Here is a 24,997-nt window from a genome sequence, read left to right as displayed (position 1 = left end):
ACGTTTTAGAAGAAAGAGAAAAATATTGTGACTTTCAAAAAATACAAAGAGATGAAATATTGATAATCTAAAGGGTAAAATATGTATTATTATTATTATCGAAAATAAGAGTAGAAAATGTATATTGTCTAAAGTTTCTCGGAGAATTTGATTTCTGAGACAAAATTGAGAGGAAAAAACGATTTTTAACCAAATATAGATTATAAAATATAACCATCTCTTTAGAAAATTTCCATAATTTTTGTTTCATTGCACAATGTTTCTAAGTTATTACAATTACGGCTAACTACTAATAAGGGACGCCTCTTCCCAAACGCCGCCCCACCCATTGACAAAAACTTGTTCTTTCTTCTTTCAGTTTCTTAAACCCTAAACCCTAGCTGTCAGTCATACTGTCCAAGAAAGACAACAGGAAGATGGAAGACCAAAACGAAGGAAAGAATAAGGCGATGTCACGGCCGCATTTGTTGCAAGAGAAAGATTACTCAGCACTGAAAGAGCTGTTCAGCCACCATATTGAGTCCTTTGATCATATGGTCGATAATGGTCTTGAAACCATGCTCCTCAATATCAAGCCCGTTGAAGTCCTCGATTCCTTTTCCAAGCTCAAGCTAAGAAATATCCTTTTTTTCTTTTTTCTTTTCAAAATTCCTTTCTTTAGTTGCCAATTCTTCTGATTGAATTTTTAGCTATATACAGAGCTAAAAAGAGACGGAGTCTGTCTTATTTAGTCAAACAGGATAGTGAACAGCTTGAAAATATGTGCCTTGTGTTAAAGATTGGATTTTTTTTAACTATCTTATTTTTCTTTTCTACTGTATAAATTGAAGACCTAGGGGTTGTGCATTGAATCATGGTGAAGTTAGGATTATAATTTTCTGTCCTCAGTTTATTTGAAAAACAAAAGTCCTTTTAATTTTAAGATTTATTTCAGAATTGGAGAAGAGGTAAGTACATTATATAGTACTACTATCAATTTAGAGTAGGAAAATAAATTTAGTGCATTTGGTAGTGAATATGACTTTTCATGATAAAATCTGAGGAAAGGTTCGTGCTTTGCGGTCATTTACTAGTCAAAATGTATTAAAAACAGTTTCACAGTGCTTCCGATATGGGTTAGAGATTAAAATATTTGAGCTTGGCTTAATTGTGTTTTTAATCTGTAAAACAAGGAGGTGAATGTTGTTTTTGCTTCTTTTTGTTAGTTTCTTTTTTCTTATCGCCAGTCTTAAGTTAATCGTTTATTTAATAGTTTTTCTTAACCTAAGACTACTCTGGTTCGGCAAACCTGAAATATTCCCACCTCAAAAGGAACGAACTTCCAAGACCATGCATGATGCTCTGTATCCTTTTGAGGTAAGATTTTATGTTCATGCGTACTTCTGTCAGTGGAATCCGTGACCGCAGCTAATCTATGATCTATTGCGTTCGTGAAACAGTGTCGACAAGCTAAACTTTCATATACGGGAAAGTTTTTGGTGGATATTTGCTTCCAGTATGGAGATGGAGCAGTGATCAGAGAGAAATTTAATTTTGGGCAGTTCCCTATCATGTTGAAGGTCAGCTTTTTTAAATCTATAATACCTAGTTTGATGACTTAAATATTCATTTAATTTCAGCTGAAAATGTTGCAAGTTGAGAAAAACAAGACATTATGGGATAGTTATAGAAAAGAATCTGGCAGTGGACACCTTAAAAGTGGTTTTGATCATTTATCCCAGTGTATACATGTGTTTTACGCCAGCATCTGTCTGTTGCAGAGGTTTAAATTAAGCGCTCAATTGTAGAACCGTCAAAAGGAAATGTGTTGCCTCCTTTTTTCCTCTTTAATGACATACTATTGTTAACACTTGCATGACCTTTAGCTTGTTCATCTTTCCTCTTTTAGTCAAAACTATGTCATCTGAGAGCTGCTGATGACTCCAAAAAGTTAACTGCTCACAAGGAAGAACCATCAGAAATGGGCGGGTGAGCTCAAATTTTAATTATCAATCACTTTATCCTCACTCTATCCAGCACCTTTTCTCCGCAGATTTAGGAGTCCTGCCTTTTTCATTGGGAATTGAAGAATTTTGAATAATCTATCATGTTTTTGTAACATAGACATAAATTTTTGGGTGTATTCACAGATATTTCATTCTTAAAGGGCTTGAGAGAGTCATTCGCCTTCTAATTTTGCCAAAACGAAACTATGTGAGTCTTCCTATCTATTTGACACTTGCACTACATTTACACAGGTTTCTCTACATTATGCTTTATTCTGCTGGAATTTTCTATTTCTTTCATGTGATTCATTGGTTTCATTTAACATTTTAACCTCCAGCCAATGAGTATGGTACGGAATTCATTTCGTGATAGACGTGAAGGGTATTCCGATAAAGCTGTCGTTATAAGGTTCCTTCTCAACACTCTTACTGATGACTTGCTTATGTAGCAATTGTGTTCGGTTATAGCATTGATGCTTGTTTATAAGAAGATGTTATCTTGCTTGTGACAGTTCCTAAAGATCATTGCTTACATGTCTGCCGAAATAAATATGCCTCTGCAAAAAAAAGAAGAAGATATTCTCAAATAAACGTCATGTACTAGAAGTATTTATTGGAGATTCTTGTGCTCATAAATGGTATAAAAAGAAAGTGACCGTTGTGTTATGACTAACACCGGTAAGACATCTGAGAACAGATAACCCTTTCTTTTAGTTATTTAAAATCATCAATCAAAGTAACCGGGAAGGATGAAGGAAAGGATGCTGGAAGGAAGAGGTTTGTTTGATCCTATTCTCTGATAGGGTTGGTTGTATGGTTAATCTTTGTCCTTCTGATAGAGTTCCAATGATAACTACATAATAAATCCATCTACAGTAATTCTTTTGGTCTGAGACTGCAGAATTAATACTTGCAAAGGGCAAGTACTAAACTATTGTTATACATTTATTATATTGTGGAGCCAAGGAAAAGTTCCTCTAGTAGTTGTATAGTTTTGACCAATAACCAATCTTTTAAATCAGTGAAAATGACAAAGCTGATTTGAGATGGCCTGATTGACCATATTGGTCTTTTATGGCTCACTGGAGAGAAAGTTTTGTATAACTTTGGTTCTTTCTGCTTTACAGGAGTTGGACATATTAATAAGTGTCTTTGGCTTATTTACTCGGAGAATAAATTAGGATATAATAATGGTCAAAATGTTTTTGCGTCATTTATATGATACTGTTTTGGTTCTTCTTTATTTGTTGGGCTCACATGTATTTGGCACAATACTGATCCATCTATTTGGATTTCAGATGCGTTAGAGAAGATCAGTCTGCAGTCTCAGTTAAATTGTATTATCTAAATAATGGAAGTGCAAGACTTGGATTCTGGTGAGGAACTACAGCTTAGTTGATTGAACTGTCTTCTTGTATAATTTCAAAAGCATTCTTCTTGCTATCTCCTTGCAGGATACAAGGAAGGGAATACTTGCTTCCTGTTGGTATCATATTAAAGGTAAACTGGTATTCTCTAGTCTCGTTAGATTCCTCTTTGAGACTCTAGAATGTTTTATGTAATATACCTGGTTAAAATGCAGTATAGATTTAAAATTTCAAAATTAACCAGCTATATCATTCTATCAGAAGCTGTAATGCTGGCAAAGGATACTTACAAAATCAATTACATTATTGTTGGGGTAGCATTAGGGGGCTCGCTTAAGAACTATTCAAATGTAGAAGTGAATAGTTGATGTTGATGCATTGATTCGACAAAAGTTTTTCTTTTGAACTCTGGGCTTGGATCACACTTCATGGTAGATTATTGTTTATGTCGTAATAGGCTTGGTCTTGGTTGGATACCATCCTGCCGGACTTGTATACCTGTTTTGATGTAAAACACCATTTTGGAGCACCAAGTATATGATGATATTATGGGCTTCTTGTCTCCTGGTGTCTACTTTATGTTGGGATCCATTGGTGTATCTACTGTCTTAGACTCGAGCAATATCTAGTACCTACTCTCGGTGATATGTAAATGCCTCATTTAGATTGAGCAACTTCAATTCCAAGAAAGTACTTCAAGGCCCCAAAGTCTTTGGTTTGAAACTGTGAGTGCAAATAGCCCGTTAGTTGATTAATGCCAACAACATCATCTCCAGTAATAACAATATCATCAACATATACAACCAGGAGAATCTGTTTTCCTTCACAATGTCGATAAAATACTGAATGATCAAATTGACTTCTTACCAGACCAAAATCAAGGACAATTGAGCTAAAGTGACTGAATCATGCTCCAGGGAATTGCTTCAAACCATATAAGAACTTTTGGAGTTTACACCTTGCCAAAGCACTCCCTGTGAGCAACAAACCCAGGTGGTTGCTCCATGTAAACCTCTTCTTCCAAGTCACCATGCAGAAAAACATTTTTGATATCTAATTGATGAAATGGCCAGTGATGAACAACAACCAAGGATAACAATAGACGAACAGACACAATCTTTGCTACAGGAGAGAAAGTATCTCCATAGTCCAAACCTAGAACCTGTGTGTACCCCTTAGCGACAAGACGAGCCTTCAAACAATCAATTTGACCATCGGGGGACATTTTTACCGTATATACTACACCCTACTGTAGTCTTACCTGGTGGTAAGGAAACAAGCTCCCAAGTTTCATTAGCATTCAATGCAGACATCTCATCCTCCATTGTTGCCTGCTAGCCAAGATGTGACAGTGCATCTGTAAGAGATCTAGGAACAAAAACAAAGTCCAAAGAAGAAAGAAATTCAATATATGGTGCAGATAAACGGTTACTCCCTCCGTTCCAATTTATGTGAACCTGTTTGATTGGGCACGGAGTTTAAGAAAAAATGAAGACTTTTGGAATTTGTGGTCCTAAAGAAGTCAAAAAGGGGCCAGAGTATTTGTGTGGTTATAAAAGCTTCTCATTAAGGGTAGAATTGTAAGTTTAAGCAAAATTGTTTCTAAATTTAGAAAGGGGTCATTCTTTTTGGAACGGACCAAAAAGGAAATAGGTTCACATAAGCTGGAACGGAGGGAGTATAATTTAGAAATTTATAGATAAGGCAAGAGGCATGACTATATTTTGAGGGTTGGCAGTAGAACGGGTACATTTTCTATGTGCAATAGGAAAATCTAGTTTTGTAAAAGACAATGATGGTGGATGCAAAGATGAAGGCAGGCAACGTTAGAGCAGGGGTCAGGATATTGTTTATTAGAAGGTACCTGTAACGCCTCTGTTGGGCCAACCTCCACCTGAGTTCTTTTGTGCTTGCGCTGATAAGTAATCATTTCCGGTGGATTATTTGGTGGAGTGGTAGATGATTCCTTAGAAGAGATAGGAGGGAGTGGAAATGGGTCAGATATCAACTCACAATGGTCTGAAGACTTGGAAAGAAATGAAGTATATTCAAAAAAGGTTACATCTGCATGTATAAAATACTGATGTTGTTTTGGTGAATAACACCGTATCCATTTTGTGCTCGAGAGTAACCCAGAAAGACACTTTATCGGGCGAGGAGATAACTTGGACGAACCTGGAAGTAACTGATGAACAAAACAAAGACATCCAAAGATGCATGGAGGTAGTGAGTAAACTGCATTAGAGAAAAACGAATTGAAAAAGGAATTTGACCATGAAGAACACTAGAAGACATTCTATTTACCAGGTAACATGAATTGAGAAGTGCATCACCCCAGAAACGAGTTGGCACAATCATATGTATGAGTAAAGTTCGTGCAGTCTCAGCAAGGTGTCGATTCTTCCATTCCACAACCCTATTTTGTTGAGGAGTATATGCACAAGAAGATTGGTGTAACATGCCCCGGGAAGACATAAAAAACTTAAAAGGTGTTGAGAAATATATTCAAGCATTGTCACTGCAAATAGGGACACCAAATTGTGTTTGAATTTCATTGGCAAATGGGACAAAAGTGAAATATAAAATCAGAACGATTCTTCAATAAATAAACCCATGTCATTCTAGAATAATCCTCAATGAATGTTTCAAAGTAAGGATAACCTTGACTAAACAACGGGGGCTGGGTCCCAAATGTCTGAATGAGCTAAAACAAAAGGAGCACTAGCTTGTTTGTTGACTCTACTTGGAAACTGAACCCTAGTGTGTTTACCAAGCTGACAAGTCTGACACTTTAGTTGACTAACATTTGAAAAACTCGGAACCATCTGCTTCAAACTAGCCAAGGAAGGATGACCAAGACGACAATGAATTTGTTGCGGGAATGCAATGACGGTGCAGGCAGTAGGTGCTTCAAAAGGTGTTGGAACAGCTAGCCAGTAAAGACCTTGAGACTATGCCCCTTTCCAATCGTTCCTCCAGTCTTCAAATCCAAAAAAAACACAGAATCAGAAGTAAAAATCACAAAACAGTTAAATTCCTTGGTTAGTTTGCTGATGGATATTAAACTACAAGGAAACTTGGGAAGATAATAAAGGGTGCGGAAGCAGTGAGTTGAGCAGTCCAAAGACCACTCACAGAGGTAGTAGAACCATTAGCTAAAGTAACTAAAGGTAAAGAATAAGGAGTATGAAGATAGATAATAATTTTAGTTACCCGACATATTGTCAGATGTGCCCGAGTCAAGGACCCAAGGGCCAAGAGAGGAAGATGTAGTAAGACAAGCCAATGACTTATCCGACTGTGCTAGGTGAGCAATAGGTTGAGACGCCTGCTATTCTGCCTAATTTAGTAGCAGATGAGCATATTCCTCAGCTGAAATAACTATAGAGGACTATCCAGTGGAGGGAACATTGGGTGAAGTTGCATTACCATCTGAATTGGTAGAAAATTGTGTCTGAACAGCATTAGCAATTTTAGGAGGAAACCCATGTAAAGTAGCAGATGAGCAATTTTAGTAGTAGATGAGCATATTCCTCAGCTGAAATAACTATAGAGGACTATCCAGTGGAGGGAACATTGGATGAAGTTGCATTACCATCTGAATTGGTAGAAAATTGTGTCTGAGCAGCATTAGCAATTTTAGGAGGAAACCCATGTAAAGAATAACACTTATTTTGGGTGTGACCACGACTTCTGCAATGATTGCAAGTTAAAGGATTCACATGACCTTCTTTGCCTTTACCACTTTTAAATCCTCGATTATCCTTCCAACCATATGTTGTACCCAATAAATTAGAATCAGTCACAAAGGCAGTTTTCTCCTCCCCCATCATACCTGATAGAGCCACCAAATTACTAGTCACTCAAATCAAATGAGCAAATACATCCTTCAATGGAGGTATTGATTCTCCACTAAGGATCTGAGCTCGGACAGATTCATAATCACCCCTAGACTTTGTAAGCATATAACCATTTTCATTTTGTCACATTGATCTTGTGCTTTCAAATCAGTTGTACAAGGCATAATCTCATCAAATTCAGTAAACAATGCCTGCAAGCGCGCCAAGTGTGTTTGCATATCAGTATCTGTCAATTTAAGCTGAAAGAGGCTAGAGAGGACATCATAAACCCTCGTAACATCACGGATATACATCTCATGGACGCGAGCCCATACTCCTTTACATGTCTTGTATGGACGGAAAACTGCCATCAGGGAAGGATCAATTGCCTGCCATAGAAGGGAACAAAGATAGGCATCAATTCGGGTCCAGTTTGCCTTCTTAGACTCCTCAATTTCTGACACATCTTTTGGAAGGTGCTGCAAATGCCCTTGACACATAAACCACAATTTAGCAGCGTCCCTCCAATCAGCAAAATTCTTCCGTTAAGTTTGACGGTAGAAATCACTGGAGTTCCAAAAATTAGGGAACCACCGTATGCACCAGGAACTAAACTTTGTTTTTCTGACATTTTAGATTGAGATGGTTTCAATAAGGTCTTGAAGACGAATGCAATAACCAACAAAAAATCAGTGAAAGCAGTATGGAAGAGTCTTCAAAATCCAAGAATTAATCACTGTAGCCAGATTACTCCAATTAAACAATAGCCAACAAAAATTCAATTTTTCAGTGTTACCAGCAGAAAGGAGGCCACTATGTTGAAGAACCAACGAACGAAGAGCAGCGCGAAGAACCAGTCACAAAAGACCAACGAACCAAACCAGTGAAAGAAAAACAACGAAAAAAATCAGTCCACCTGTAGCGAGAAAACAAAAATCTGTTAACCGCCCGGATGGAGACAAAGAGGACAGATTCTGTCACAAGCGATAGAGAGGGAAGTGATGTAACTTGGTTTCCCCAACCCTAGCTCTGATACCATGTGAAATAAGAGAGAAAAGAGATTGGGGAAAAAGTGTACAGCCACTCTACACATCTCTCTGTATATATATATATATATATATATAAGAGAGTATTTACACAAGGTAACAAAAAGAAAACATTATGTACAGTTAGACCTCTAATATATTCTTTTTCATATTTAACAAGTTACTTTCAGGCTTTACTGAAGTTCTCTTTGTCTCATTTGTATATTTGTTGGACCTTCGTTCTGTAAATATTATACAAATTGGTGCATAATTGGGGTACCATAACTTATTGATTACTGGGAAGATAAAGAAGGATTCATTTTTTTGGGTGGGGGGTGGGGGGCAGGCGTTGCTAGAAACCACTAGGCTTTATCCCGCTAACCTTGTCTATTTTGCTAGACTTCTTACCGTATTTATGTGTCCCCAGGCCCTCGTTGACACTACTGATCACGAAATATACGTCAATTTAACATGTTGCTACAATGAGGAATATGACCGAGTAAAGGGAGCTGTTGGCACCCAGCTTGTCGGTGAAAGAGCAAAAATTATTCTGGATGAAGTTCAAGCTTTATCTCTTTTCACCCGAGCACAGTGCCTCCAACATATTGGTACTTGTTCTGTTTCCTGTCAAGGTTAACTGTCACCTTATCACGACTGTTGACTGCATATGATCAATCTTCTACTTTTCAGGGGAGCATTTCCAACCCGTTATGACAGGAATGCAAAATTATAGTTACAATACTGTAAGTATTATCTTGGTTGTACGTGACATGATTTATTTCTAATAGTCAGAACAAACATTTTTTGTCTGGATTTGATACCCGTACGTCACATACTCCTCTCTGTTTCTCTTGGCAGGTTGCTGATGCTGTGCTAAGAGACTACATATTTGTCCATCTGGATAACAATCATGATAAATTCAATCTACTTGTGTTAGTATTTTTCTTCTTTGGAAGTTGTCTTGTGATTTTATGGTTACTCTTCCACCTGCAGTTGTATGTTTTGGCTATTGATATACTGATACTTTTTCTTTATTTAGCTTTATGTTGCAGAAGCTTTTTTCTCTTATAGACCAGACTTCTGTCCTAGACAATCCAGACTCTCTGCAAAATCAAGAAGTTTTGCTGCCGGGTCACTTAATTACTATTTATCTCAAGGTCCAAACTTTGAAATTATTTCTTTTACGGAATAATTGTCTTGTGATATTGAATGTAATGCTTAAATAGTGAGTGCCGCATAGCAATATGTCTTGTCATTCTCCCTTGTGCTAAAAAATCTTATATCCAGGATGAATTAAGTAGCAATCAACTATATCTCAAACCCGAACTAGTTGATGTTTGCTGGATGAGTCATCTCCATCAATTGTGTTATATTCATGCCCATTTAAGTCGAATACTAAGTAGGTCTTTTAAGTTGAGAGTTAGGCATACTACAAGTGCTAAAGTTGTCTGCGACAGCTCGTGGTTGCAGTACATTTTATGGATATATATTTTCTTTTGCTTGCACAAGGCACTTAAAAGAAATGTGTGATGTTTTGAAGGACAAGTGGCTGCTCTTGTGACTGTATTACGTTTTGTTTAGCTGTTTGAACTTTGGGGTAATATGGGAATATGAAAGAAATAGATGGATTCTTATAATTTTTGAGCTCCTTGGTGCTATAACATTGTGTGCAGTTACACATCACTTAGTACTCTTTAACGATTAAAAGAACACTTTAAGAGAATGTAGATATCTTCTATTACATTGTGAACTAGCAGGAGATCTCTAGCAAATGTCCTATTCCCATTTGGCACATAATGAGTCAATGCCTCTGTTTAGGGGACAGCGTTACATCATGGGCTGGTTTGAAGATCAAAAAGACATACAGAATTCTGAATATATTTCCACACTGCCTCATGTGGTGATGTTGTCGAAGTAGAGGGATAGCACACAATATGAGTGTTCCACTCTTCCTGTTCATAGGTCTAAATTTTAGTGTTTAGACTTCTCGTATCTTTGGTATGAAGGGGATAAAAGAATTAGCACGGTTCGTGGATTCCTTCAGTTTCCACTTGAAAGTTTCTGTCCTTTCACACTCTAGTACTTTGATTTTTACTTTTCTTTCTTCTATCCTTCCGCCTTCTTGGTGCTTCTATTCCATTATTAATTTCCCTTTTACTCATTACAAAACATGAGGATGTGGCAAATATTACATCTTGGGAGCTATGTGGTAAAACTAAATTTTTTAGGTCAAAGTCAACTTTAAATTACTGCATAATTGAAGTCACTAACCTTTAAGCAATTAAATTACTGTTACATGTCTGAAACTTGTTACTGAAACTGATTAAATGTTTCATTCATTGGATACTTATGAAACTAGATGCTGAAACTAAAAGACTTTACATGTCTAACTAGTTTATGTTCTTTTAACTTCTATATGCACTAAACATAATGTATATTTAATTATGAATATGTTAATCTGATAATATATGTTGAAATATATTCGTTTTGGTACCGACATGTAATGGTTGACAAGTTTGAGATGAAGTCTCATTGATTTTGTGTTATGATTCGTGAAGCATTTAAAAAGTGGCACTTAATATATTAAGTGATCTTCTAATTTTATTATCAAACATGTTTAATGTCTTCCTCACATGAGATATTCAATTTTATGTGTTGAGTTGTGTTACGCTTTTACAGATCGACACCATTTCTGAATCAGAATGTTCTTTTGTTTTTCCTGACATAACTGTTATCTACTTGGATTTTGCAGTTTTGCGTTGGTTGTATTAGTTGATGGTAAATTTTTTTTACTGTATTTGCAATCTTAACTTTGTCTTGACATTCTCTAGCACATTTACAGGAAAAGCTACAAGATTGGCTGCTTAGATTACAAAGGATGCTTCAAGAAGAAACTGATGGTGAAAAAAAGAAGTTTGAGCTAAGTAGCTGTATGTTCCATCTACCTATTTTATCCATCTTAGTTTATATCACTTTGTAGATATATGTACATGGCTATGATGAGTGCTTTCACAAAAATGTTGCAGAAATTTGCAAGTTATGTACACAAAGTTTATTTTTTAAAAAAGCTTCACATCTTCTCTTCTTTTTTGTATACTACTTGTATACAGGCGCTTTTGTGGCCGAAATATTAATGAAATTTATTTATCTTATAAAACAAATGACAAAGTTTCACATCAGTTTTCACCCGTGAAGCTGTTCCTGATCTTAGCATGCAACTTGCGTGGACCGATGAATAATTTGGGACATCCCTGCAAAAGTTCTGGAATTGGTCCGGTCCAGACTTTGTCTGAATATTTATGCCTTTTTTGCCAGTCCTACATGGGTCATTATCATAAGCTTTTCTGTTAGTTTAACGTTGCAACACAAGTACTAATGTCCAGAAAGTCAGAGCTTCCCTTTTTTTTTCCCATTCAGTTATCTCAATTTCCATAGATCAAATCCGGGCCAAAATTACATTTCTTCTCTTCATTTTTCAGTCTCTTTTCCGTTTTTTCATCATTTAGTGATCACCAATATGCAGGCCTATGATTCACCTACAAATAAGATAACCTTAAACATCCATGCCAGAGAATGCTCATGTACCTCACATATAAGATAATTAAATCAGCTTCCTCCTAGAACTCAGGTAGAATTTTGGATTGACTTCATCTGCTTTTATGTATATTGCAGTGGCAGATGTCAAGAAGACTATTGAAAAAAATGCTCCCAAACAGATGAGCTTGGCTATTGAGAACATGTTAAAGACTGGGAGATTGGTTACACAATCAGGTCTTGACTTGCAGCAGGTATTTATTTATGCTGCTTTTATACGAAGCACCAACAATTAAGACATTTGCATTTGCAACTGATGCTTCTTCCTAACTGTCTTTCTTATTCTCCATATGGCAGAACTCAAACATTTTGTCTTCTGAAAGGAAAATGAGTTTAAGCTTTCTCTGCTTCATCTGATAACTACCATAAGATTCATATAGGAAGGTAGACCAATCAAAAAAGAAAAAAGAGAACACATAGGGATACTAAATGAAATTGAACAGTTAATAATCGGTAAAAAGTTCTCACAGGAAGGAAAACCTAACAAAACTAACAGAAAATGGAGAAAGAATTTCGATTGAATTACATCTGAAGATTCTGTTCTGTTATGCCACAAAGCTAACGTACATGCAGTGTTGGATTGAAATTCTTGACAAAAGGAATACTCATAGTGCCTTGTTGGAGAAACTACACCAAGTAGATTGGGTACCATAGTGAGCAAAAAGAACACGGGCTTAAAGATAGTCTATTTTTAGTGGTTTTCGTTGGGGAGATCTTTACACAAATAATCGGTTGAATTCATTGTTTACTTTTTCTAGCTAGTATACCCAGATTATTTAATGATTATACACGATTCTACACATATTATATATGGATTATAAAAAAAATGGCAGAGCGGTGCACTAAGCTCCTGCTATGTGCGGGGTCCGGGGAAGGGCTGGACCAAAAGGGTCTATTGTACGCAATCTTACCTTGCAAGAGGCTGTTTCCACGGCTCGAATTCGTGATCTCCTAGTCACATGGCAACAACTTTATCCGTTACGCCAAGTCTCCCCTTCTATATATGGATTATACATATATTATATATCCGCTGGCTATTTTAAGTTTAAGCGTTTGGATAGGCCGCTATTTAAGTTAATTTGACAGCGGAGTCTCAAATAGAATTCTCTTCTTCCCCGAGGGTTGGTAGATAGAATAGAAAGGGATAACTTGCGAGTTACGGGTGCTTGTGAAACATCAAGTAGGTTTCTCTTTGTTCGTTTTTTGTTTTTTTTTGGGGGGGGGGGGGGGGGGGGGGGGGGAAGTGGGTGATTGCATTAAATAAGTAGATCTACAGCAGCTTTGTGTGGGGTAATCTGATTGACTATACCTATCCCAAAAAAAGAACCTATCAGAGAAATTTAAACTCCTTTTCATTCGCTTCTACTAGTACTCCTAGTCCTAGTTAAACAGGTTCTTCCCATTTTAAAGGAAGTGTATTTTTGTGACAAACAATAGTGGTGCTTTTCATGCTTTTTCATGTTATTAAAAAAATTTGTATGAATGAGATAATTCTTGTTGAAGGTAGCACAGTTAGGCAATGGAAGCCAATTTTGGCCTCTCAAATATTAAACTTTGGTTAGATCATTTTATAGAAAGTGCACCTTTGGCATCATGTTCTCATGAGCATCTTCACTTGGCTGTTTTTTTTTTTTTTGGTTAGAGAGCTGGTATGACAGTTCAGGCAGAGAGGTTAAATTTCCTCCGTTTCCTTTCACATTTCCGAGCAGTTCATCGAGGTGCCTCATTTGCTGGCCTTCGTACGACAAGTGTGCGGAAGTTGTTGCCTGAGTATGTTGTCTTTTTGTCCGCTGCCCAATTGCTTTATTTTCATGGGAAATCACTATTAAGTTTTCATTCATATTTTTGTGGCACTTCCCACCATTTTTCAGATCTTGGGGTTTCCTTTGTCCTGTTCACACACCTGATGGGGAGCCATGTGGGTTGCTTAATCATATGACTGCATCTTGCCGTAAGTTCCCTTTCCTTGTGCTGTCGATTGTGTTCACCAACCTAACTTTGGGATATAGTCTTGTTTTTGCTCTTTTTTTTTACTTAACCTTTTTTCTTTTATGAAATCTTGCTCGCTCCCATTGATTCACCACTTGCTGAATCAATATGGCAAGGAGAAAACTAACTGTTAACCCAGAACAGGAGGGGCATTGCCACTTCCCAATCACCACTGGTGCTTTTCAGGGGTGAAGTTAACCTGTATATCACTAACCTTTTGTGGAATTTTGCATCCCCTAGTGTTTCTCTGTTACTGCAACTTCTTCTTCTATGCTACTACATGCATTGCTCCAATTGCCCATCATTTGCTGCACGTACCACGGACTCCTTGTGTCATATTCACATCAGTAGTTAAACAGGGAATGTGAAGTCCTGATAGTGTGTGACATAAATTGTTTCTTTGCTCTTTTTTAGTCAAATATTCAACTTTAGCACTAAATGCTTCCACTTCAAACTAAGTATGATTGTGAGGTCCAATGTCCTTTGATTAATTTCTCTATTTTATTTGGAAAACACAATGCAAAATTTGCTATCCACTTAATACAATCATTCTGTCACTAGGCATCACGTCATACTATGATTTGAAGGGAAATATTAAAGACTTCTTCAAAATCCGGGAGTCCATATTGCGCGTGTTGACTACAATTGGAATGATACCATCAGCGCCAAAGCTTGTGAAAGGTGGCCCCCCTGAAGAGCTGTCTGTCCTACTGGATGGTCGTATTGTGGGCAGTATGCGATCTGATAAAATTGAAGAAGCTGTTACATACTTGCGAAGATTGAAAGTGTCAGCGATATCGGTTTGTTTCTGATCGACTTCTTTTTGCAAAAGATCTTTTGCTTAGTGACTTATTATGCACCTAATGGACAGTAGATCCCAGTTGATTTGGAGGTTGGATACATCCCGTTGAGCATGAGTGGAGCATATCCTGGTCTATATCTGTTCACATCTCCTTCTAGGTTTGTTCGTCCTGTAAGAAATATCTCTGCGCCTGCTGAAGAGGGCAATGATCTTGAACTCATTGGACCCTTTGAACAGGTGGGTACTATATTTCTGGCTTTTCCTCTCCCAAGTTCTACACTTTTGCTGGAACAGACATGAATGTAATGAACTTTACTGTTAATGAGAACCTCCAATATATCATTGCAAGGTCATGTACTTGTTATGTGCAGGTGTATATGGAGATAAGCTGCCCGGATGGTGGAGATGGAGGAAGGAAAAATGTATTCCCTGCCACACATCGAGAAATTCATCCAACTAATATTTTGAGTGTTGTTGGCAATCTTACACCTTGGTCTGATCATAATCAAAGTCCACGTAATATGTATCAGTGTCAGGTATTGAGTTAATTTTAAAGGATTTCTGGATGATGTTATATAGACTGCTCGCTGCTGAGGCTCAATACATTAGTATATCCCATGCTTCATCTATTTTTGTTTTGATTGTTAAAGGATCTCATGCTTCATCTACTGTACAGATGGGTAAACAAACAATGGGTTTCTCCTCGCAAGCATTAAACTGTCGTGCTGATCAAAAGCTATATCACCTTCAGGTTTGTCCTGGTTATTATTTGCAATTCGATATTTTTTTGGGAGGGTGAGACTTATTTAGTAGTATCTAAGTAATTATGTGCCTTGAACTGGATGCCATTTCCTTGAAACAGCTATAAATCTTAAGAACTTATGTTGATAATGTTCTAGCCTCTGAGATATTATCTTTTCCCTTTCCTCTGATTTTCTTTTGGGGAAAAATGGATCTTTTCAGACTCCTCAAACTCCAATTGTACGCACAAAAGCTTATGAGAAGTACTGTGTTGATGACTATCCATTAGGAACAAATGCAATTGTGGCAGTTTTGGCTTATTCAGGGTAAGAGTTCTGTACTGTGCCTTGTCTTTTCTATCAGTGGAAACATTAAATGCATATCTTCATGTTATACAGATATGACATGGAGGATGCCATGGTCTTAAATAAATCATCTGTAGATCGTGGTTTGTGTCATGGGCATATATACCAGGTATCATCTGCCACTAAGGGGTTTCCCCATACAAATTCATCTACTGAACTATGACTTTCCTTTTGGCACTGCATTGATGGAGTGGCAAGTTTTCTGATCTTTTATGTGGACGTCTTTTATTGACCAATGTGTGATCTGCAGACAGAAACAATTGACTTGACTGAGCAAAGCGCCAAATCTGATCGTGCTCAAAGGGTGTTTAGAAGAAGCTATTTGGATAAGTCATCTCATCAGCTGATTGATTCTGATGGTCTTCCATATGTGGGGCAGGTAAGAGGATGTCTGTTCTTTTTTATTTTTTATTTTCTTTTTGTGGGTCAAGTTGCGTCTGAACCAACATGCTAATTTGATTACAGAGGATTAATCCACATGAGCCATATTGTACCATTTACAACGAAATAACCAGTCAGACAACTAACATGAAGTTGAAGGGTTCAGAGCCTGTTGTTGTTGATTATGTTGCTGTCGATGTAAAAAATAAAACGCATCTGCAGAAGGTGAGTAGTTCCAGGATATGTTCGACTTTGAGAAGATATATGTGTGCTGTTACTTTTTCGGGTTTCTGATCCGCTTTGCTGTTGTTTCTGTGCTCTTAATTTTCTACCTTTTCCATCTTCATAAAATGAAAGGTTTGTTAAAATATATAAGCTGGTATAATTCTTTTATCTTTTGCTTTCTAGTTCCGATATATACATCGGCCACTGAACGTTTTCTATCTGATGCTTTATTATCATAGTCGTGTGATTGCAGAGCTATCCATTTTGGTAAGTTACTATTTTATTGCTAGAAGGTACCCCTATTGCACTAGAGGTATACTCAAACTGAAAGGTGCCCCTATTACACTAGAGGTATACTCAAAACTGAAAGGTGCCCTTATTACACTAGAGGTATACTCAAACTGAAAGGTGCCCCTGTTACACTAGAGGTATACTCAAACTGAAAGGTGCCCCTATTAAAAGGTATACTCAAACTGTAAAGGGAAGAGCTTCCTTTTGCAGAACTCCATTCCATCATCTATACAAACAGCAAAACATGTGTGCTAGACTAAGTCCTTTAGATTTATACTTTATTGCAAAAAAAAAAATCCTATAGAACTTTCTGATGGACTTTTCTTTACCTTCAAAAGCTCTCGAGTTCCTTTCTCTCCTTGTAGTTCACCTAATAGCTTGTGGAGTAATATCCCAGAGTTCTAGGCATGGTCCAGCTTAAACCAAAGAGATTCAGCATCAACTGTCATAGTTTATAGGTTGCTTTAGTGGTTGAAGTACATCCTTTCAGTCTCTTGACAAACATCACAAGTTCGAACCCTGCCACAAAAAAAAGCCTGGTGTTGAAATGGAGAAGGGCAAAGGGAAGGGCCCGTTATCAACCGAGTTTCAATTCGTGCCTTATTGGCCCTCGGAGATTTCTCGGTTATCAAAAAAGAATCTCCAACGATTTAAATTGCTGTCTCATCTTTGTTCCAACAGTTATTCTGGAACCCAAGAGGTATATATAGCATCATCTTCCACCTCTGCAACATATCATCAGCAGCCAGCAAGTGCTATAGTCCCGTAATGTTAGCATTTATAGGGCACTCAGATTCTGAATCAAATTGCTTCCTGTTGTCTGATTCAGACTCTTCCTCAGATGGTTAGTTATCCATCTTCTCAAGACCCTTCCCCGCATCCTATTGGGTTTTGCTCTTCTAGTTTATCAGTGCCTCTTTCCCTCACGCCTTAAATTCCGTGTCTTCAAATTATGTATTATATAGACTTGCATCTGGTTAGGGGAGGGGAAGAAGAAAAGTTAGGGGATCATGGGAAAGGTACTTAAATTATTTTTCATAGTCCCTTTGCTGTAAGGTGGCAGTGTTGATTCAACATGCAAGTTGTTACTACCTATGCTTGAGAATTGATTTGGTAGTTGTTAACCGGGAACAAATGGATGGCCGAACAACATCCTGTTGGTTGTTGGCAAACAACTTAGCTGAGGAGAATGGCCTCAGGGTTTAAGCTGTTCTCCCAACTACTATCTGTGATAACCTCAGGGTTTAAATTCCCCCAGATTAATTGTGAACCTAACTTTTGACTTTGAGGTGTCCCGCTGGCTTCAAGTTTTTTCCTGCTTCTGAGATTATTGAACTAACAATGGTACATAACTTAATATTGTTCCCCCCACCCCTCAAATTTATGCTTTTTCAATCTTTTTATGCAATATTTTACCTGAGATGTCAGCAGCATATCAATTATGAGAACTTGGAGTATCACCTAATCTTGACTAGATTTGCATTTTATACCTAGTTCTACTGAAGGCAAACGGGAACCTACAGGGCAAACCTTTTAGTCAATGACACTGTCTCTGTGATTGAACGTTTGAGCAATGGATAACTTCAAATGTTTCTTGGTTTCTGATGTAACTATGCTGGTCGTAGTGGTCCACCTCCCTTGACAAGGGAAAAGAAGAAAACCATAATCTCTAGCCACCTACTGTCCATACTCACGAACCCACTACTTTTCCTTAATTTGTATTTAGCATAGATCTAACATAGATAACAAGTTTATGAAGTCTCTGTTGTTTGCTATAACTTCTTCATCTTATTGCCTTGTCAATATCTCTTTTTATTTCATTGTATCAAGGTAAGTTGATATTCTCTTGGTGACTCATGTCTGCCTTGGAAGTTCAAAATTTCATGTTCTTCAGGGGGTTTGTGGTACTATTTACTTTTTATCGTCTTAAAGTATGGGGTGTTCCCTTTGATGCTGTGGTTGAAGGTTTATTGCGCTTATCAAATTTTGCAACTGTTGTTACTTGTCAGCTTTTTTCTTTTTTCTTTTTATTTATTTATTTGTGATAATAAAAACCTTGTTAGTTCATGATGTACACATTTCTCTCTGTTAGCTAAAATTTTTACTCTGGTGTCATGACTTCAAAAAGCTTCAAATTGTTCAACTTATGACAGTCGTTTCTCACTTCTGGGCAGGCAAACATACGTTTTAGGCGCTCCAGGAATCCTGTAATTGGTGATAAATTTAGCAGCCGACATGGGCAAAAGGGTGTTTGCTCTCAATTATGGCCTGATATTGATATGCCATTCTCAGGTGTTACAGGAATGAGGCCAGATCTTATTATTAATCCTCATGCATTCCCTTCAAGGATGACGATTGCTATGCTATTGGAGTCAATTGCTGCTAAGGTACGTCTGTTTTCTCTTCTGTCAGTCTTCGGAGTTAAAGTAGCTGGCTACATGATTGCATGTGCTGACGACATCTCTTGTTTATGGAATAAATTGTTCCTTTAGCTTGACATGGATGATCATACATGCTGAAGACTCTTTATTTTCTATGCTATCTCCAAACAGGGAGGTGCTTTACATGGAAAGTTTGTCGATGCAACACCATTTTCTAACACAATGAAGGATGCAGAATCAGAATCCAGTTCACTGGTGGATGAACTTGGTTCCATGTTAACAGCTTCTGGCTTCAATTACCATGGTGTAGAAGTACTATATAGTGGAGTATATGGGACAGAGCTGACTTGTGAAATATTTATTGGGCCTGTTTATTATCAGCGGCTACGGCACATGGTTTCCGATAAATTTCAGGTTCGTATCATGCTGATATTAGAATAAAATCTTGATTATTCATCCTGCCCCCGTTGACTCTTTTATGTTGATTCATGTTTTCATCAAGGGGAGAATAACTGCTTACATAACCACCTCTTGTGCTCAAGTCTGATGTGAACTGTTTAGTTTGGAAGTTGGAAACTGAAAACCGGAAAAGAACCCCTTGTTTTTTGCTCAATATTGACTTACAAATGATACCAAGATCCTTAAATGCTTGCTCTACATCGTTTTCCTTTTCCTGTTTGAGTGTTTCATTACTATATTATTAAATGTATCTTATGCACTACGGGGTTGACAGATTTGATGCTTTAATGGGTCTCTTTTACTGCTGTTCTTTTTTCTTCGACTTTAAGTGGGATATCACTTTGACTAGGTGTAAAATACAAGTTTATCCTGCGGAAGGCTTCTCTTTTTTACCCCACTTAACCCCCCCCCCCCCCCCCCCCCAAACACAAAAAACCACAGGTGCAGTTGAATAAATTAAGACTTTCAAATATTCTTACTTTATCAACCTCATTCCGAGGTGATCTGTTCAGGTTATATAGTTGGATACTGAAATTGGGTCATTTCTTTTTACAGGTCCGTTCTACTGGAACAGTAGACCAGGTCACGCGGCAGCCCATCAAGGGGAGAAAGCGTGGAGGAGGTATCCGCTTTGGAGAAATGGAACGAGACTCACTCCTTGCTCATGGAGCAGCATATTTGCTGCATGATAGACTCCATACCAGCTCAGATCATCACATTGCAGACGTGTGTTCTGAATGTGGAAGTATCCTAACAGCGTCACTAATCCAGCCGCCAAAACAAAAAATGCAAGAAGAAATGCGGAAAATTAGTGGTCTGCCACCTGCTAGAGAACCCAAAAAGGTAACTTGTCTTGCTTGCCGGACAAGTAAAGGAATGGAGACTGTTGCAATGCCGTACGTGTTCAAATATCTAGCGGCTGAACTGGCAGCCATGAACATCAAGATGACCCTCAAACTAAGCAATGGGGCTGGAGCTTGATATGCGTTTCAGGCTGCTGATAGAAAAAAGCAGGAGCTTGATGCTCATTTTACCTGTAATTGTTCTCTCCGATGCGCAAATGTCCAACAAAGGGTTGCAGCATCAGATGACTCGATTCTGGCGATGGTGATGTGTTTTAGACATAGAAAGGCCAGCTTCCTAGTAGGCCATCGAGATAGAAAGTGTGCTGCAAATAACACATGCTTCTTGTCATCTCTACAGTGCTGGAGGGAGCAAAATATGGAGAACCTCATTAGTAAGAATCCCGAGTTGTACAAGTCTTTTGTCTGGCTCAAGAGGTGCAATGACCTTCCTGGCATTATGAAGATGGCCTTGTGAAGTATAGAGCAAAATATAGTGTTATGTGCTTTATACTTTGTTAGATATAGCTTTTTGTACATTGTAGTGACTTATGTATAAGAAGATACCATTGTTTAGGCTCTCTTGGAGCCAGTAGTTTTTTTTAATATTTATCTTAGTATACTTCTAATTGTCTATTCTTTATTTACATGTGTGATGAAGTATGTTTTAATCTTTTTTGGGGGGCATATATTCTTTTCCATTTTAAAGCAAAATCATCAATGGATCCAAGATAGTACCTTCTCGCCAATTATAGCGACCAAAAGCTAAATCTAGGACAAATTCATCTATTTGCTTGAAAGTTCACAAGACTGCAAGTTATAAAAAAGATTAAACATGAAATCATTATTTGGAATACAGACCGGAAAAAGAAAAGAAAAGAAATGAAAAGCTGGAACTTTGAGCTCATAGCATGCTATCTGTTCTAGCTGGTAATCTCTTGTAGAAGTTGCCGGGAACAGAGGGCATCTTGCTTCTGAACCTGGGATGCCTTAGCATATATAATCCAGCAACTAAAGCCACCACTCTAAAGGGAGTCGCATAAAGCATAACTGCTGCAAAAAGACTGAACATGATAAACAAACTGGTTGCTCTTGGATCTCTCCAGCTTAGCACCCCCTGCAGCCTCTCTCCTTGTGTTGCTATGTCCCCGACCACGGTCTGAACCCTCCCGGCCACACTTCTCAGCCTATCATACCTCATTCGAGCAATGTCCGGGGGCCTAGACGTTGGAAACGTGTCGAATTCTTCATCAAGCTCATCAGGGTGCACTGTTTCTGCCCATGAAAGCTTAGTGTCCATGTGAGGAGGGTGCCTTGGCCGGAAACGGTAGTTCCATAGTCCAATGAGGAACATGTAGAGAAACAGAGTAGGAAGAATCAACTCTGGATACCAGATCAGTATAAGGAAGAGGATGTGAACCAAGACTGAGGTGACTGGATTTTTCCAGTGACAAACATCACCAAACCATCGATTAATGGAGATTATGCCCGAAAGGAGTGACATGATCCTAAAGAAATTAGCCTTGCTTCTTCTCATACTCCACATGTGAGAATCCACATCTAACATGTACTCTACAACTTCTTTCCTGAGTGGTGGTTCAGCTCTAGCAAGCCTAATAGCAACAATGTTCATGGCTTGGTATCTCAAGTTATCTACTTGGTTGACAGTAAAAGGATGAAGGTAATGCATTTTGGGAAGCAAAGGGTGGCCATAAGTATGTATCATGTTGGCTAAAGAGAGACTTGTGAATCTTACTGCCAATTGGAGTTCCCCCATTTTCTTAACCCCTGATGGGTGCAGAACAAGAAGGGGATACGAATGAGTGTATATTCGATGAGATTCCAACGTTGATAATCTTATACGCACCTTTCCAATTCGCGAGTCTCGTGTTGCTCCAGTTCCTGGCTTCTCAACTCCCAAGTGGCAGTTATCAAAGACTCCCAATGTGATAACTGTGCAAGGATCATAAACTTCCCAAGTGTATTGCTCATTCCATTTGGGGCTGAAAGTGTCAAGAATGGTTCTCGTCCTTACCCATTTCTGACCATATTTAGCCACACAATAGGCATCTGTGCTTCCTCTGCCATCCTTCATCTTCATTGGAAGAAGCCCTTCTGCACCTAATATTCCAATTTCCAGTACTCCCACAGGTGGCTTCCATAGCTGTCGCGCTGTTGGCCTTTGATCGCTTATGTACATGGTTGATTCATCCAGCACATGATATCCACCTTCAAGGCATACTCTGAGGTGAACTCTGCTTGAAAACTTGAGTTCTTTCCTCCTGTCAACTTCCAAGGCACCAAAACCAAACTTGTCAAGGTTGAACCAGCGAGAATGGACAGGCCGATGGTCAAGCCTCTTCTCGAATGTGTTGAGTGGGAAACTTATCCTCCCAAGAACCTCATCTTTCATAGGGTGAACACGGTCCTCAATGCTGAGGACTAGATGCTCCTCAAAAGGCTCAGCGGCTACAAAAACCAAATCTTCATTCCACATTGGATTTGCTGTTCGAGCAGGGCATATATCGGTCTTGAGAACCTGATTTCCCACCTGAGCTTTCACAAAAACTTCAGGGAGGCGGCTCTGGTCATTCGGGATGATGTCCTGAGCTTCAATAACATTTACTCTCAGGTACCAAAGTTTTGGAGAGACATAAACTTTAGACCTTACGCTCATAACCCCCTCTCCATGAACAAAGGCAGCATCTGCATGCCAGGCATCTGAAAATGCTTCATCTGCTTGTGTTCCCATCCAAATAGCAAGCATGATCTCCCCTCTTACTTTCCCTTCTCCTCGGCGATCCTCCAGTCTGTACCATTGAGGAGCCAGGGGACTATCAGGAGGAACTCTTGTTGGGACCTCATTCAAGTCAAAAACCACCCTTCCAAGATAATCATCTCTTCCCATCATATCTTTATCCTTCACATATACTTCAACAACTGAAGACTGAATTCGATCTTTAGAGAAAGCAAATACCTGGTTCCACTCAGGATTCATTTTCTTCTCAAAATGCTTTGTCCTTCCTTTGTAATTCCCCAGCTTCACTTCCACATATGGATCACAACTACCAGTGAGGACACTTTGTTGAAGATCTTTCGACTTAACAACTCGAACATATAGATAAAACATCTGCTCCACAAGGTCATATGTGCTTGCATATCTATCATTATTCATCCATCCTCTTCCTCCTCCATATCCTCCGCCACGTGGCCACTGCTCACCGAGCTGAGGATTTGTGTCCTTCAGCTCATACTCATCCTCAGGGTGATCTACTTGATGCTGCATTGTCGGTTGGACACTTGGGTGGCTATGAACAGCTGGAGGGTGGTCTACTTGACGCTGCATTGTCGGTTGGACACTTGGGTGGTTATGAATAGCTCGGGGGTGATGGTCTACTTGATGCTGCGTTGCCGGTTGGACACCTGGTCTCTTCCTTATTTGTATGACTGGCTGCTGCATAGCTTGATGCTTGAAAATAAACTGAGATCTTTCCTCAATATGCTTAAAGGATTCCTTTCCCTGCTCACTTTGAGTAAGATGAGCAGGTTTTTCTACTGCAGTAAAGCTAGAAGAAATCGCAGTGTTTCCATTTTCTAGTTTTGGACTACTACTAGCTTTAGCAGTATCAAGACTAGCAACTTCAGAGACAAGAAGAGAAGCTGGTGGATTATCTAAATATTCTGGATTTTCTGTGGAAGGAATATTTGAAGGACTAGAAGATTTTTGAGGATGTGAATTTGGATCAGATTCTGATGAAGTATATATTTTGAGGCCAACTTCTCCTTTAACAAATGAGGAAAACCATTTCTTTTCAAGTTGGAATCTTTGATAAACTTCTTCTCCTTTCTTGACTATATTTGAGCAAGGAATTCTCACCCTTCCAAGAAAGTTTCTCCCTGGTATAGGCCTTCTCTCATGATACACTGAAACTTCAATGTATTTGTATTGGTAATTTCTTATATCATCAAGATTAAAGAGGAGTTTATGGTTCCAAGTGGGGTTGAGATTCTTTGGGACTGTTCTAGTTTTGCTAAGTTGATTTTCAAAATCAACTTCTACAAATGGACTGACTGATCCTTCACCATCTTTGGGCATAAGATCATGAGCATCTATTACTTCTACTATGAGCTTCATTCTTCCCTTTTTGTTCTTGTTTTTTTGCCTACCAGGAAATAACTCCTTTCAAGATATCTCAAACTCAATTCTCAAGTAACCAGATTCTAATATTTACCAAAGATAGTAGTAAGTTAAAGGAAGGAAGTAAACAACTTTGTGTTTTTTTAGTGTGTAGTATCAAAGTGCATTGTACAAGAAAAGAATGATTTGATGAAGAAGCTGTTGAATAGTTTCTAGAGGAAAGATTCTATGAAACAGAAATGGATCCATGTAAATTTAGGTTCAACTATGAGTTTAACTCGTATGTTATAGAACATTTGTAGACCATATATTATAGCCTATTTGGTCAAGCTTGCCAATACTAGAACTTTTTTTTCTTCAAAGTTGAAGTGTTTGGCCAAGCTTTTGGAAGAAAAAATGTGCTTTTGAGAAGAAGCAAAAGCAGTTTTGGAGAAGCAGAAAAAAATAGATTGTCTCCGAAAACACTTTTTTGAAAAGCACTTTTGAGAAAAATACACTTAGAAGCAGTTTTTAAAAGTTTGGTCAAACACCAATTGCAGCTCAGAAATGCTTTTCAAATCAATTAGCCAAACA

The 24,997-nt window shown here is 38.2% G+C and overlaps 2 protein-coding genes across 2 annotated transcripts; one reads left to right on the top strand and one right to left on the bottom strand.

Annotated features, from left to right (window-relative positions):
* Positions 1 to 234: 234 nt before the first annotated feature.
* On the top strand, positions 235 to 20,922 carry LOC107807249 (DNA-directed RNA polymerase I subunit 2). The gene is made up of 27 exons (XM_016631597.2): positions 235 to 618; positions 1,274 to 1,356; positions 1,440 to 1,559; positions 1,889 to 1,968; positions 2,130 to 2,193; positions 2,324 to 2,394; positions 3,284 to 3,361; positions 3,440 to 3,485; positions 8,644 to 8,824; positions 8,907 to 8,959; positions 9,075 to 9,148; positions 9,256 to 9,373; positions 11,059 to 11,146; positions 11,889 to 12,004; positions 13,453 to 13,580; positions 13,682 to 13,761; positions 14,361 to 14,599; positions 14,674 to 14,838; positions 14,973 to 15,137; positions 15,278 to 15,352; positions 15,565 to 15,668; positions 15,741 to 15,816; positions 15,958 to 16,086; positions 16,173 to 16,313; positions 18,779 to 18,991; positions 19,157 to 19,399; positions 20,000 to 20,922. Exons 1-27 carry the CDS (start codon positions 417 to 419, stop codon positions 20,423 to 20,425), a joined length of 3,558 nt encoding a protein of 1,185 aa, XP_016487083.1. The 5' UTR covers positions 235 to 416; the 3' UTR covers positions 20,426 to 20,922.
* A 139-nt stretch (positions 20,923 to 21,061) lies between these two features.
* Positions 21,062 to 24,528, bottom strand: LOC107807244 (FT-interacting protein 1-like). The gene has a single exon (XM_016631591.2). The coding sequence runs from the start codon at positions 24,419 to 24,421 to the stop codon at positions 21,191 to 21,193; it is 3,231 nt and encodes a 1,076-aa protein (XP_016487077.2). The 5' UTR covers positions 24,422 to 24,528; the 3' UTR covers positions 21,062 to 21,190.
* Positions 24,529 to 24,997: the final 469 nt, after the last annotated feature.

The sequence above is a fragment of the Nicotiana tabacum genome, chromosome 19 (genome assembly GCF_000715075.1).
Source record: "Nicotiana tabacum cultivar K326 chromosome 19, ASM71507v2, whole genome shotgun sequence".
Classification (NCBI taxonomy): Eukaryota; Viridiplantae; Streptophyta; class Magnoliopsida; order Solanales; family Solanaceae; genus Nicotiana; species Nicotiana tabacum.
This window is presented reverse-complemented; position numbering and strand designations above follow the sequence as displayed.

Excerpts from the sequence above, each read along its gene's own strand:
- LOC107807249 (XM_016631597.2), top strand. The coding sequence starts at position 417 with ATGGAAGACCAAAACGAAGGAAAGAATAAGGCGATGTCACGGCCGCAT. Across the intron at positions 8,825-8,906 it reads ACAGTGCCTCCAACATATTG|GGGAGCATTTCCAACCCGTT; the intron begins GTACTTGTTCTG and ends TCTACTTTTCAG. Across the intron at positions 18,992-19,156 it reads TGGAGTCAATTGCTGCTAAG|GGAGGTGCTTTACATGGAAA; the intron begins GTACGTCTGTTT and ends ATCTCCAAACAG.
- LOC107807244 (XM_016631591.2), bottom strand. The coding sequence starts at position 24,421 with ATGAAGCTCATAGTAGAAGTAATAGATGCTCATGATCTTATGCCCAAA.